Source organism: Scatophagus argus, chromosome 20 (assembly GCF_020382885.2).
Source record: "Scatophagus argus isolate fScaArg1 chromosome 20, fScaArg1.pri, whole genome shotgun sequence".
NCBI lineage: Eukaryota > Metazoa > Chordata > Actinopteri > Scatophagidae > Scatophagus > Scatophagus argus.
The window spans coordinates 16,982,053-16,995,850 of NC_058512.1; the positions used below are offsets into that span (position 1 = coordinate 16,982,053).

At 40.4% G+C, this 13,798-nt stretch overlaps 1 protein-coding gene across 2 annotated transcripts in view; it reads left to right on the plus strand.

Moving 5' to 3' along the window:
* Positions 1–13,798, plus strand: part of vldlr (very low density lipoprotein receptor) — a 47,469-nt gene that overhangs the window by 24,516 nt on the left and 9,155 nt on the right. For both annotated transcript variants that reach the window (XM_046375070.1, XM_046375071.1), the window contains exons 7-16: positions 274–396; positions 1,418–1,540; positions 3,046–3,165; positions 4,709–4,834; positions 5,577–5,748; positions 6,645–6,869; positions 6,968–7,086; positions 7,934–8,073; positions 9,516–9,657; positions 10,171–10,341. In XM_046375070.1, coding sequence (XP_046231026.1) covers positions 274–396; positions 1,418–1,540; positions 3,046–3,165; positions 4,709–4,834; positions 5,577–5,748; positions 6,645–6,869; positions 6,968–7,086; positions 7,934–8,073; positions 9,516–9,657; positions 10,171–10,341 — 1,461 coding nt within the window. The remainder of the gene's footprint in view (positions 1–273; positions 397–1,417; positions 1,541–3,045; positions 3,166–4,708; positions 4,835–5,576; positions 5,749–6,644; positions 6,870–6,967; positions 7,087–7,933; positions 8,074–9,515; positions 9,658–10,170; positions 10,342–13,798) is intronic.

Here is a 13,798-nt window from a genome sequence, read left to right on the forward strand (position 1 = left end):
TTAGAGGCTGAGATGAAGGGGTTTCATTCAGAAACGTAAGAAAAACCACATCTATGCATTCCATTCATTTCTCTCATCTAGTTCATGCAGTGATGAGGATTCAGCATTCAATGTCATCACAAAGAACACAAAACCCAGACGCATTCAGTTTACAATGTCATTTAGTGTTTCAGTGCCTTAAATGATTAATCGAGTATTAAAATAGTTTGATTAATCCTCTGTCAGTCAACAAAATGATTATTTGATTGATGTGTGTGTGTGTTTTCTGGACAGCTGTACGCACATGTGGACCAGATCAGTTCAAATGTGATGATGGAAACTGTATCCTGGGCAGCAGGCAGTGTAACGGCCTCAGAGACTGCGCCGACGGATCAGATGAAGTCAGCTGCAAAAACGGTATGTGCTTCCCTGTGTGTGTTTTCAGCTTCACCTATGACAAATTATTCTTAAGCCATCATCAGATGAAGAATTATAATATGAAAAATTATTTTAATGTTTTTCTTTCGCGTTTCTGTTTTTACACTCCACCTCAGGCTGCCCTGAGGTTCAGAAGCTCTGAATGTGTGTGTGTCTCTGTCTCTGTATCCACCTCAGGTTGTGTTCAGGTACCATGGTAGAGTGTTTGTTCTCTGGGCGTGATGTATTCAGAAAGCTTTTGTCCCAATCTGCTTCAGGGTCTCCTAATTTATTGTGTTTTTTTTTTTTTTTTTTGTATGTGTGTGCTCATCTAGAATAGTTAAATGTGCCAAAGAGAGACAAATAAACAAAGCTCCTGGTTGTCTTATTTCCTTGAGTTTGTAGCATAAAACAGGGCTTTGAAAACAGACTTTAAAGAGTGACAACTTTGTCAGATTCCCACTCAGACTGCTGAAAGAAAGGCAGTTGGCACTGTTTGGTTTGAGAATTCGGCTACCTTTTTATAGTGACTTCAGTTTTTCATCCAGACTGAAGGATTAGACGATCCTTGACTGACTGAGAAGAGCGTAAACCTTTTTGAAACTGAAGCTCAAAACGGTATCTTGTTTTCTGACACATTCACGTTTGATAGAGCCTCGATAGTCTCCCCTGCTGAAGTTCATATGGAGCTGAAAAGTTGTGATACTCCCATGAATCTGTCATCCTTAAAGAAATAGTTCATTTGTTTGTTATTGGTGCTTATTTGCTAGAAAATCCATGGACAGACAAACAAAGTCTGTTTTTTGAATGACAAAAGAAGATAGTTATTACTCGTGTTTGCATTAAATAAGGAGATGGAACCTAAGGTGGTTAGCTTAGCATAAAGATGCAGAGGGGAAACAGCTAGCCTGCCTGTTTAGCTTTTCTTTTAATTGGATTTTCCAAGGAAAGTAAGTAAATATTAAAGAATGTTGCATGTAAGCAGCGTATGCTTCTGACGTACAAAATTCTTTTTCCACAGCGACTCAGTGTAACGGACCAGAAAAGTTCAAGTGTCGCAGTGGGGAGTGTATCGAGATGAGTAAAGTGTGCAACAAAGTCAGAGACTGTCCCGACTGGAGTGATGAACCCATCAAGGAATGCAGTAAGTGAAAGGAAAAAGATTCGAATAAAGCACTCCTTTGTCCTACTAGAAATTTGTCTGGTCTGTGGCAAAACTTCCGCTCTCCTCAAATCTGAATCTGAATCTTGATAAATTGAGCTTATTTTCAGCTGCTTTAGTCGGTGTTCTAGATGTTACTGAATATGTGCTTTATGTGGGGAAAAGAGCTCATTTGTTCATTCATCTGGACATTGCTATGTTGCAGCCTCAGAATCACAGGAGCGCACACAACTCGTGCTCTTTGGTATTGACTTAAAATCAAAGATTGTTCTCCTCGGGAAGACATCCCACTCTGTGGACCATCTTTTGTTCTACCATACCATATTGTTTTATAATAGATATTTACATGCTGAAGCTGTTAGCAGTGAGCGTGTGCAGCTTCACTGAGACTGAGACTGACAGGCCAATTTTTGGTGGTTTACACAGCAAAACAATTAGGATATTATACAGGAGCTTACATGAGGAATGAGGAAATAAGTGCATATGCAGAGTGGTGTGAGGAAAGCTTTGTTTGAAGACAAACGGGTGCAAATGGCACATCAGAATGATATTAAAATATTGCCTCAGTCCTCCAAACAGAGCACGTGAGTATTCAACATGTTTAATTTTAGTACATTCATATTATGTGTGAATATTTGCACTGTGATCTGTGTAAATACGAATGATCTTGTAGTTTGAGATGCTATAGACCACATTGTGTTTGTCTTACTGTAGTCTGCAAATGTTACTTCTAATAAAGTCTTGTAGCACTTCTCCAGCTGGCAGCTTTGAATGTCAGCAACATGAAACTGTTTCAACAAAGCAAAGAAAAGAAGAAGCTCCTACATTTGGATTTCAAAGAACAGGTCACTCAGTCACTGTGCAGGAGACAAATTGCTTTTCAGTGAGTTCAGACGTCTTCTCCTGTGGGCAGGAAAGTGTCCGTGACATTCCTCTCTGCTGCACATTGATTTTGGCTGATTAATATGTGGATTTTTACATAAATCCTGCCATGTGCAGCTTCAAATCTGTCTGCAGTTCAGTGTGGGAGAACGAATGCTGCCTCTAAATAATTCTCTTTCATGGATCAAAGAACTCAGCCGAACTTCAGCTATGCTTCCCATAATCAGAATACTCAGAATTGTACCACAGCTCTGTCAGAGAAAAAGACAAGTATGTGGTCAACGTAATGGATCAAAGAACTCAACATTATTCTTAAGTGTAGTGTACAGTACAGTTGGTGATGAGCTGAATAATCCTGTTTCATGTGTTGGTTTGTCTGTTGTTGAAATGAAGAGAACTTTTGTTCTTTTTATTAAATAACATGGTGAGTACAAGTTTTTAGCACTCAAAGTTCAAAGTATATCCATCCATCCATTTTTCTGTTAGCAAACTCTGAATTGCATACTACTTTTTGTGTTTGTATCTCATGTTGGGGTTGAGCTACGTTGAGCCGTCCCCTGTGTTTCCTGGGTTTACACTGGTCCCGTTTCCCTCCTGTGCTTCAGATCTAAACGAGTGCCTCCTGAACAACGGTGGCTGCTCTCACATCTGCAAAGACATGGTGATTGGCTTCGAGTGTGACTGTACGCCTGGACTTCAGCTCATAGACCACAAGACCTGTGGAGGTAGGTGACCTTTGCATTAGAGTCATACTGGATGGCAGCTGATGGCTTTATATGTCTGCGCTGGCAAATGTTTTTAAGTTTTCCAAGCTAGCGTTGTTTAATGTACGTAACCGATACATACAACATCAACATTACCTCGTAACCATGGACCTCATCAATGCATAAAGCCATTTTTGAGACATCACTGTGAGACACTGAGACCTGCTAGATCCTAGATCTGACCTGAAATGGAAGGAATGCAAGAAAAACACAAATATGTATTAGTTAAGAAAAGGAGTGGGGAAAGTGTGATGATATTTTATTGTGATCAATCATAAAGGTGTCCACAATCTGCTTTTTCAAGTAGATTGTGATAGTTATGTCCTAATTCTTCTGTTTCCAAACTTCACACTTCATTGACTAGCAGATCCACACCACATAAGTGATGCAGCCTGCTAGATGGCTCTGCTGATTGGATAATTTGCTTTATATGGCTCCTCTTGGATGACATAAATATTGTATCTTAATTTGTGAACAAGGAAAGCAATGGCAGAAATCATTAATCGGATGATGACCTTGGTAACTGATTGATTGCATTTTTTCAGCATGGTTAGATTGTTCAGTTCAGTGTCTTTGCAAATTACAGTTGTTGCTTTGAGTTGTTTTTAGTTCAACCAGTTCAGCCTTTGGGCTGCTTTTACTGTAGGTTGTCACTTTGTGTGGCTACCATGTGCATTAATGAACCCAGTTTAGTGTAAGCTAAGCATTACCATATACTTAAGACTCTGTTGCCAGAGGGGGGTGGGTTAAACACCACTCCTTATTGTTGTTCACCATCATGCTTTTGTTTTGTGGCAGTAAAACTGTTTGAAAAATTGATCACACAGAACACAGTCAGAGCAATCAAAATGAATTCAAAATCTGAATGTCCTTGGCAGGCTGTTTTCCTGCATGGTTTGAAAAGAAAATATTTAGACTGGAGAGATGCTTTGCTATTTTTGTGTGGCTGCTTTATTACTGTGCCGTTCTGCCCTCTGAAGGTGCCCTCTCAGTGTGTAATTTGATTGGCTGTGTTGTAATTTTATGTCTATGTTCATATTTTTGTCCAGTCAGTCTTGGCATCGAAAAGCACTCAGGTTAGGGGGTAATGTGTACAATCCCATCTGGAATGAACTCCGCTGGTTGCACAGAGGCACCTAATCTGAACACCTGAAAACATTTGTATATTTAATTCTGATGAGAGAAGTTTGTTGCTAAAGAGAGTCCTGGTCAAATATCAGTAGCAGTTATGATTGGGTTTAATTTTCATTTTGTGTATCCCAAGCACATCGGTGTACTTCCCATGCAATAAGAATCAATGGAATGTTTCAGAAGAGCAATTGCATTCAAAAAAGCGAAGTTAATTTAATTAAAAAGACAGGATTTCAATAGTTTGTGTAGCAGAGCTGTGTGTAAGTGTCTGATTACTCCAACTGAAGTGTTCAGAAGACCTGATTAATTAAACATGTCAGACAGCAGTTGTATTCCCTCCGACTTCTCCTTCTCTTGGTCTCTCTATGTGCAGACATCAATGAGTGCGTGAACCCCGGCATCTGCAGTCAGATCTGCATCAATCTGAAGGGAGGATATAAGTGTGAGTGCCACAACGGCTACCAGATGGACCCAACCACCGGAGTCTGCAAGGCTGTTGGTGAGTCCACAGCTCCATGAAATACAACCCTGAAGACGTGCAGTTTTTCCTTCTTTCTTTCTGTCTCAGGCCGTTTTAGTCGATTTCAGCTTGACAAGTCAATTTATCGGTTCCAGAAGGTGAAACATAAAGATTTTGGCCTTCATGAAGACAGCATCTGTCACAGGACTGTTCTGTTAGATGTCTTTACTTTTAGATCAGCAAAGTTACTAAACTGAGTGTATAGGACAAGTCTTGGAATATGACCAAATTAACCAAAATGTCGTTGAACACTCTAAGCTCCAACTATAGGCTGTTGTGAGATAGTTTTGAAGACTGTTTTTGTCTGAAAGATTAGTCATTAGTGATTTAAAGTTGAACTTGTGTTGGATCAAATTTTCAGCTCTGTACTCTTTTTAAAATACGAAAAGGAATCTTCATAATCTTCTTCAAAAACATCACTAACTTGGATCTTTGACTTAGAAATGATTTTTCTGGTTACACACTACTGATCAAATTGGTCTTTTGGTTCCTTCTTTGAATCTGGGTGATATGCTGAATACAAAAACAAGAAGAACCCACACACTTTAACAGCATGTTTTAAACATTGAATAAAAGCATTCATTCAGCGGTTCATCGTGTGTGGGTGTCAAACATCAGCAGGCAGCACAGAGCAACCCAAGGTATATTTCGAAGAGGTGAGTGGCTAGATTGTTTTTCAGTTTTTCTCTGCTATATTTAACCAAGTGTTTCCTGTTCGTAGGTAAGGAGCCCTCCCTGATCTTCACTAACCGCCGTGACATCCGTCGTCTTGGTCTGGAAAGGAAGGAGTACACTCAGATTGTGGAGCAGCAGAGGAACACAGTGGCTCTGGATGCAGACTTTAACCAGCAGATGATCTTCTGGGCCGACCTGGGACAGAAGGCCATCTATAGGTTAGTTTACACACATCAAACATCCACACAGAAGCCTGTAAAGAAACAACAAAGCACCACACCAAATTCCATACATTTTCAAATGCATATCTGATTTGACAGTTCGGTGAGACAATTCTACAGTTAGTTTGCTGAAATAGATTTTCACGTTTTGTATCATAGAAATATGGTGCTGCATGAAAGCACTGAGACATACATAAATGTTGGTGTAAACAGCTGTTGTGTCCTCTGAAAATGTTCAGTATGGGTTTTTTGAGATACACATCCAAGCTAGCAAAGGCTTTTTTTAAGCTTAAAAATCCTTTGCCCTGTCTGTAGCCACAATACCAGTGCAATATAAAAAAAAAGCAAAATTTCCACATTAAAATCCCTAAAAGGCATCTACTGCTACCTAATTAAAATTTCCAGAAACTCTGAATATGCAAATTAATTTTGTTCATTTTCCAAAGTTTTCCTGCTGGATGACAGATGTTTTCTTCTTCACTGTATTGTCCATTCTCAGTGTACTGCGTACAGTGTACCGGCACGGATGCTGCATCACACTTGTGTATGCTGAATATGGACCAGGATTGACTGTTTATGGTGTCATAAATCATGCTCATAGGCCCACCTCTCAAAATCAGATTTTCAGTGAACAGCGACAAAATTTTCAGTATATGAATGTGAGAATAACCTTATGTTGTCAGACTCTGCACATACATCATTCCACACAATGAAGTCTAGACATTCAGCTGCAGGAACTACAAGGAAAGCACATTACTCTGAATGATGGACTCTTTTGACAAGCTGGATATATCAGATTTTTTGAAATTAAGACTCATTCTTTTATAGAAAAAACAGCAGGAGGACATTAAACTAGCATGGTCATGTAACTGTTGAACTGACTGACTTTGCAGCACCATGTTGGACAAACGAGGGGAAGTCGGCACACACAACAAAGTGATAGACAACGTTCAGACTCCAGTGGGAATCGCCGTGGACTGGATCTATAAGCACTTGTACTGGTCTGATCTCAGCACCAAAACCATCTCTGTAGCCAACTTCAACGGAACCAAGCAGAAGGTTCTGTTCAACAGAGGTCTCAAAGAACCAGCATCCATCGCTGTGGATCCACTGTCTGGGTGGGTGGAAAGCTTGTCTCTGGATGTTGGCTCAAAACCTTTCATATCCATTTCACATCTTTACAGATGTGTTTGATATGTGTGTGTGTGTCCTGCAGATTTCTGTACTGGTCTGACTGGGGCGAGCCTGCCAAGATTGAGAAATCTGGTATGAACGGAGTGGACAGACAGGTTCTGGTGGCATCTGACATCCAGTGGCCTAATGGAATCACTCTGGGTAGGAACACACACACACTCCGAACTAGTGACGAACACACACTACATGCCCACATTGTCGCTGCACAGCAAACAAAGAGGAAATTTCACCCAACGGTTAACACCGTTCAGCAGCTGCTGGTGAGGTCCTCTGTTTTCTGTTCTGTTTTAGAAAGACCAGAAAAACAGGAAATACATCAGCCAGCAACGTGAAATGTCAGGTTTTGGTGTCAAAATAGAACACATATACACATTTTCCTCAGAAAATGTAGCCATTTCTAGATTTGAGTTTAATAGTGAGCAACAAAGCCTCAACGTTTAATCCCTTATCATTGGGAATATCTTAAGTGATCAGTAAAGCCTTGTTATTAATACAGCTGGAACATGGTTTGACACCTGACCACATCATATAATTGAACGTTCTCCTTTCTTCAGTCTCCTCCTGTACTTGCATCTCCAACGCTGTGGGGAAAAGCCATCGATTTGTCCTTGTTAATGAAATGTTGTATTGATTTTTATTTTTTCTCACTCTCTCTTTCCTCCTTATCTGTCCCGACATGGTTCATCTTCTTTCTGTGCTCCTTTATTCTTTCATCCCTCTTTTCTTTCTTCAACTGCCTGGTCTCATTTCCCCTGTCGACACAATTTATTCAATGTCCAACTGTATCTTTTTGTATCACTCTTTTCTCTCCTTGCTCGCCTTGTGTAAACATTCTTTCCCTTCTGTCTTCTTCTGCCCTCTGTTGTCTTTCCACTCTTTTTCTTCCCCCTCTTTATTATCTATTCTTCTATTGTTTTTTTTTCCATCCCCCTTCCTGTCATTTCTCACCAACTCTCCTGTTTATTTATATGCTTCATCTTCCTCCCAGATCTGATCAAAGGCAGGTTGTACTGGGTCGACTCTAAGCTGCATATGCTCTGCAGTGTCGACCTGAACGGAGACAACAGGAAGAAGGTACTCCAGTCTCCGGAATACCTGGCTCATCCCTTCGCTCTCACCGTTTTTGAGGTACTGCAGCTCTTTCGCATACCCTCTGCGTTCTCCCAGTGGTGGGCGCCGTATGATTTTTGAACCAATTATTTATTGAGTGTGACAGAATTAGTTCGGGTGTGTTCAACAGTCTGTTGATATAATCACACGTGTGGTGTTCAGGGATTGTCTGAATTTTCTTGTCTTTTCAAGACTTTTTCAATCAGTCCTCATCGTTACTATTTCAGCTACGTTTGTTTTTTTGTTTTTTTTGTAATAGTTGGAATCAGGACAGTCAACAATCAATTTTGTAAAAACAATAAACAAATCTGTATCCAGTATAAGTAAGTATAGAAAGTAGGTGGATCACGAAAACTGAAATGTGTTTATTCTTAATACATCCTCTGTGGAAAAAAAACAAAAAAAAACAATTAAAAAAAAATGCACTCTTCATACATCAGAAAATCAGAACTGTCTTTCACATCTTTTGAGTCACAGAATCACGGACATGTGGCTCTCTCACCTACACCCACTTGCTCTCACTCAGACAGATGACACATTTATTCCCATGCAGGCGCTGTGCTCAAGGTATAGCTTGTGTCTGAACATAATCTGGTGCACAACTTAAACAAGAAGGGATTGCTACCAAGTAGCATGTTGTAGCACTTCTCATAGTAACAGTTTGCTGCTTCTTTTTTTCTAGCTGTTTGTTGTTGGTTTTTTTTTTAAACATATTAAAATGAACAGTGAAAGCCACTAAGGCTGAACAGACTAAAAGCAAAGAGCCAGCAGAATATCCAGGGAGAAATAAATTTATCACTGAATTCAGTGGCAGATTGTTCATAGTGCAGTACAGGAGCATATAGAATCTCTCCTTCTGCATTTTGGTACAGTACATTCAGCAAGTCCCTCACGCCCATTTCTGAGGGGAAAGATCATCTGATCTTATGATTCGGGGAAAAGAATGAAACCGAGTGATACTACCAAACCCCTGCTCAGTCTCCAACAGATATTACTTGTAGAAAACAAGCTTTGCACTTTCCAGGCTGTCTGAGTGTAAAGAAACCTTTCTGTAAAAGAATTTAATGCTGCAGGATTACTGTATATACATTATATAAATATTAATACATTAGCCACTAATGTTCTTGTTTCTAGCTTCAGCTTGCAGTTATCAAAGGTGATCAGAATGTTTTACTTCTGCAAATAACCATGGCAGCAATAGTGATGATTTATGGTCAAATAACTTCACTTTGTTAAACCAAAGACACTCATTAAAGCTAAAATCAGCCTAACAATGGATGACAGTTTTGTGTTTTACTGTTTCCCCTTCTCTGCTAAATGCCTCTCTGAGGGATCCTTATACAGCTGTGTGTGGCCATAACTGCCATGAACACGTAAGAATTATGGTTATTAAAGCTTTTAACTATTAATAGAAAAATGAGCTGCTTGCCTGTCCTCTCTGTCCATCCATCCATGTCCAGGATCGAGTCTTCTGGACAGATGGCGAAAATGAGGCCATCTATGGCGCAAACAAGTTCACTGGCTCTGACGTGGTGACTCTTGCTAGCAACCTAAACGACCCCCAGGACATCATAGTGTACCACGAGCTGATCCAGCTGTCGGGTAAGAGCCTGCTGAGAGGGGAAGGAGGACGAAGAAACAAGTGGCGAGAGGCCACAGGACACTGATGGCTGTTGAACTCTTCCTATTTGTCAGAGTCCTGCAGCCTCAATAACATCATTCATAGCCCAAATTCAGGGCTGATCTTGAAGTTTTTTGTTTTTTTTTTTGTTAAGCAGCACCTGAGGCTGTGAGTTAATGAAGGTTAATGAAGAGAGTGTTAATCAGAAAATCAGTTGTAAATACACAGGTTACAGGTGCAAGGAGTTATCATGAAAATTGTCATTTTAGCAGTAATCATGTAGTCACAGGTCTGCTAACCACTGATGTAGTTTAGTTGAGATTTATGAAAGGAAAGGGTGAGTAAGTCATCCCAACAAAACAATCTCTTCCTCTTGCCAGCTATTGCACGGCCAGTTTGTTTCAGCTAAGGTTGAAAGACCACTTACGTGTGTACGTTGACAGTTTTTCCAAACGCCTGTCAGAGTAATCACAACTGTTGATTCTTGTGTGCAGGTACTAACTGGTGCACAGAGAAAAGTGAAAACGGAGGCTGTAACTACATGTGTCTGCCTGCGCCGCAAATCAACAAACACTCCCCCAAGTACACCTGTGTGTGTCCTGAGGGACAAGAGCTGGCGGCTGATGGCCTACGCTGCAGACCCGGGGAGTCGGAGCACCACAGAGGTGAAACTAATTTGTCGTTGTCATTTTTGGAATTTCATTGATTCATGCCTACACCCTAAGTTAGAGCAGAAATTTGCAACATGCAAGCCGCAGTTTGCAACAACAGATATTCTCATTCATTTTAAACTAATGCCGTATCCTAGAACCCGTGTTTATCTGCCGTTGCTAGAAGCACAAACAAGCTTGCAGGCTTGCAAATTACTTTTGTTAGAGAGGCTTGTAAAGGTAAAGCAAAATGAATTGTTTAATATTGATTCATGCTTCTTCTTGATTCCATTCTGCTGCGTTAGTATGATGATCCATTGCGTCTGAGACAAGCACACCTAATTTCTCGTGACGTTACACCAGCAAAGATAAATGAGATTGTATTTTGGAGCACAAAACGGCAAACTATTTAGACCAGCGTCTGCAGCTGTCATCAAGCTTGGTGTAAAGAAGGTGTGTGTGTGCAGCCCTCTCTGCTCTACTTAGGCAAAATGTAGAAGAATATGCACTATATAGACAAAAGGGAAGGGAAATCTTAACTCTTCGGCATACCAAGACAATTTGGACAATGCTATGCTTCCAACTTTGTGGCAACAGTTTGGTGAAGGCTCTTTTCTATTCCAGCATGACTGTGTCCCAGTGCACAAAGCAAAGTCCATAAAGACTTGTTGGATGAGTTTGGTGTGGAAGAACTTGACTGGCCCACACAGAGTCCTGACCTCAACCACATCCAACACCTTTGGGATGAACTGGAACAGAGATTGTGAGCCAGGCCTTTTGCCTTGGGTTCATGCATATATTATTACAAAACAATTGATTTGAATCCTGAAATAAACACTTCAGTTTGCTCTTGTGATGATTTAATGAAGCTCGGCAGGCAGGCGTTTAATTCCAGCAGAAAGTGCACAGTAGTGCACAGATTCAGTATTTCATTACATCTTAGTGATGACCTGATTGTAATTTAGCAAAATTTGACCGTTAAGTCATCAATACATAATCAGATCACCAATTGGAACAAGCATAGTACAAATATGTGCAGTGAGATGAAAGTAACAAAAAATCTCAGAAAATTCACAGAAACGGAAAGAAAATTATTCAGAATCAAGGAAACCCTGTCAGTGCTGAAGATTATTTTTGAAGAATTGTGAAAAAAATTTGATAAGATGATGTGGCGAAGCAAGTCAAGAAATTTGTTGGAGTTCATTCAAAGTTCATAGGAGCAAAACTGGAAAGATTTAAAAAAAGAAAAAAAAGGAAGACTGCCTAAACTGAAAATTTAAAGGAGCCCTTGGGTAAACACTAACCCAGCTGAATGAGTTTGATTTTCCTCTTGATGCCTTCAGGGCCACTGTGAATGGCATCATGGGAAAACGCTGGCAATTAGAGTACAGACCACACTGTTGCACAAAATGGATGGTAAACCTGTGGCTGCTCTTTGTGTTAATGTGCATTTCAATTAATGTACACAAAGACGATCCTGTGCAGTCCTCTCTGCTTCATCTCCTCTTTGCTGTGCTGCTTGTCTCCAATGTACATCTTCTTAAATGATTAGAAAGAAGAGGCTAAAGGGAGTCCCCCCCGAAACACAGGATCAATTGTAAGAAACAGAATTAATGCAGTCTAATTCTTTGGGTAAAACTCAGATTTGTTAGTCTATCCCTTCTCAGCCACTGAAGCATGTTTCCTTGGTGTGTGTGTGTGTGTGTGTGTGTGTGTGTTTCCCCAGCGAGTCTTCTATCTGTATCCATGACAGCCACAAACCCAGCTGTCTGTGTGTGTTAGCGGTCTGACAGCTGAACAGTAGCTGAGTCAGTTGGTGTTGTGATCCAGTTTTCCCAGTGTCTCTCTGGCAAGTCTCAACACCTTTCTTCATATCTCAGCTGCAGCTCTGTTGCCTCTCTCTGCTGTTTGAATGTAGGGGTGTGGAAAAAAAAATATTGATATTTCTCGAGCGCTGCGATTATGTTTTGTGACGCTGTATTGATTCTCAAAAACACGGTCCGAATTTCACAACATATTGCAGTACTTTGAATTATAACCTTGGTACTGTGATAAGTGTTGTATCACCAGATTCTCAACAATACACTGGTCTACACGGTTCCTGCGATCCTGACAGCTGAACTGTTGCAGAGGTTGATTCCTCTTGCACTTGTTGCTTGACTCTGATCAGTGCTGTCCTCTGGTTCATTTTTCGATGCAGTCCTGACTCTGAGCAGCCTTTCAATTCTCTGGAGTCATTAATGAGGTGAGACCGCGTTAATGCCACGACAGGCTGAATTTGCCCTGCTGGACACCCATATGTGATTGTTGAGCACTTGCTTTCAAAACCATTGGAAATGATCTGCTGCTATAACAGCGTCCGCTATTGTGGGAAAGTGTTCCACAGGAATTTGGAAGCTGACTGCAGGCATTTGCTCTGTGTAGTCGGCCCGGCTCACAGTCAGTGTTCCAGCTCACCCCAAAGCTGCTGGATGAGGTTGAGGACTGGCTTGTGTGCAGGCCATTCTTCCACACTGAATTGGAAAATCCTTTGATTCACCTGGCTTTATGTACAGTGTTGGAACAGAAAAGGGCCCTTTTTCAGCATTTTGTCACAAATGTCAAAGCACATTTTGTATAGAATATCATATCCACTGTGCAGTATTAAGATTTGCTTTCACTGAAATGAAGGGGGCTGAGGCCAAACAATGAAAAACGGCCTCAACAGTACAAAAAAAGTGCTAGAATTTTAATCATGTTTCTTTGGCAGTGAAAACTGTTATTTCGGTTTTATTCTGATAAACCCAAAAGTGAAATTTTAGCCAGTGTGTTTGTTTCCACTCGCTCTATACTTGATATTGTGGAAATCTTTGCACGTTCTGCATAATTGTGGTGGAAATACATTATTTCTACATATTCTGAGCTAGTGGGAGCATGTAGACGTTGAACCTTGGGAAAACCAAGACATTTGCTCTCTAGCTTCACGGGAACTTCTCCAGTTAGATTCAATTTTTGTGGCACCTCGAGTTAATTCGCATCTGTTTTCATGCATTCACAGTCTTGGTTTGTGGTGATTATGAAAACAAGATAATAGAGTTAAAACCATTATTTTGCTGCATTCCTGTTAAATAATTATGATCTCACTATTATGATTGTGTATAGGATATTAGTATTGCGACCTTGATGATGAGCCATAATGGATCAGCCCTTCTCACATCTTTCCAGTGACTTTGTATGAAGATGGTTTCTGGTGAGATTCAGTAGTTTCTGTTTCAGCATTTTACTTTTCTTAACATCTACTCAACATTTAATGCTAAATGCTTTGCTTTGTAGTTGATTACAAGGAATGAACTTTAGTATGATAGTAAGTTAGTGTTTTTTAAAAATGGAACTACAGCCCCGTCCTCCGTCAGCCTTTTGTCTTTGCTTTAAAAAGGTTGCTGGGAAACGCCGTCCCCTCTCTCTGATCCACTCTGCTCCAGTTGTTTTTGTC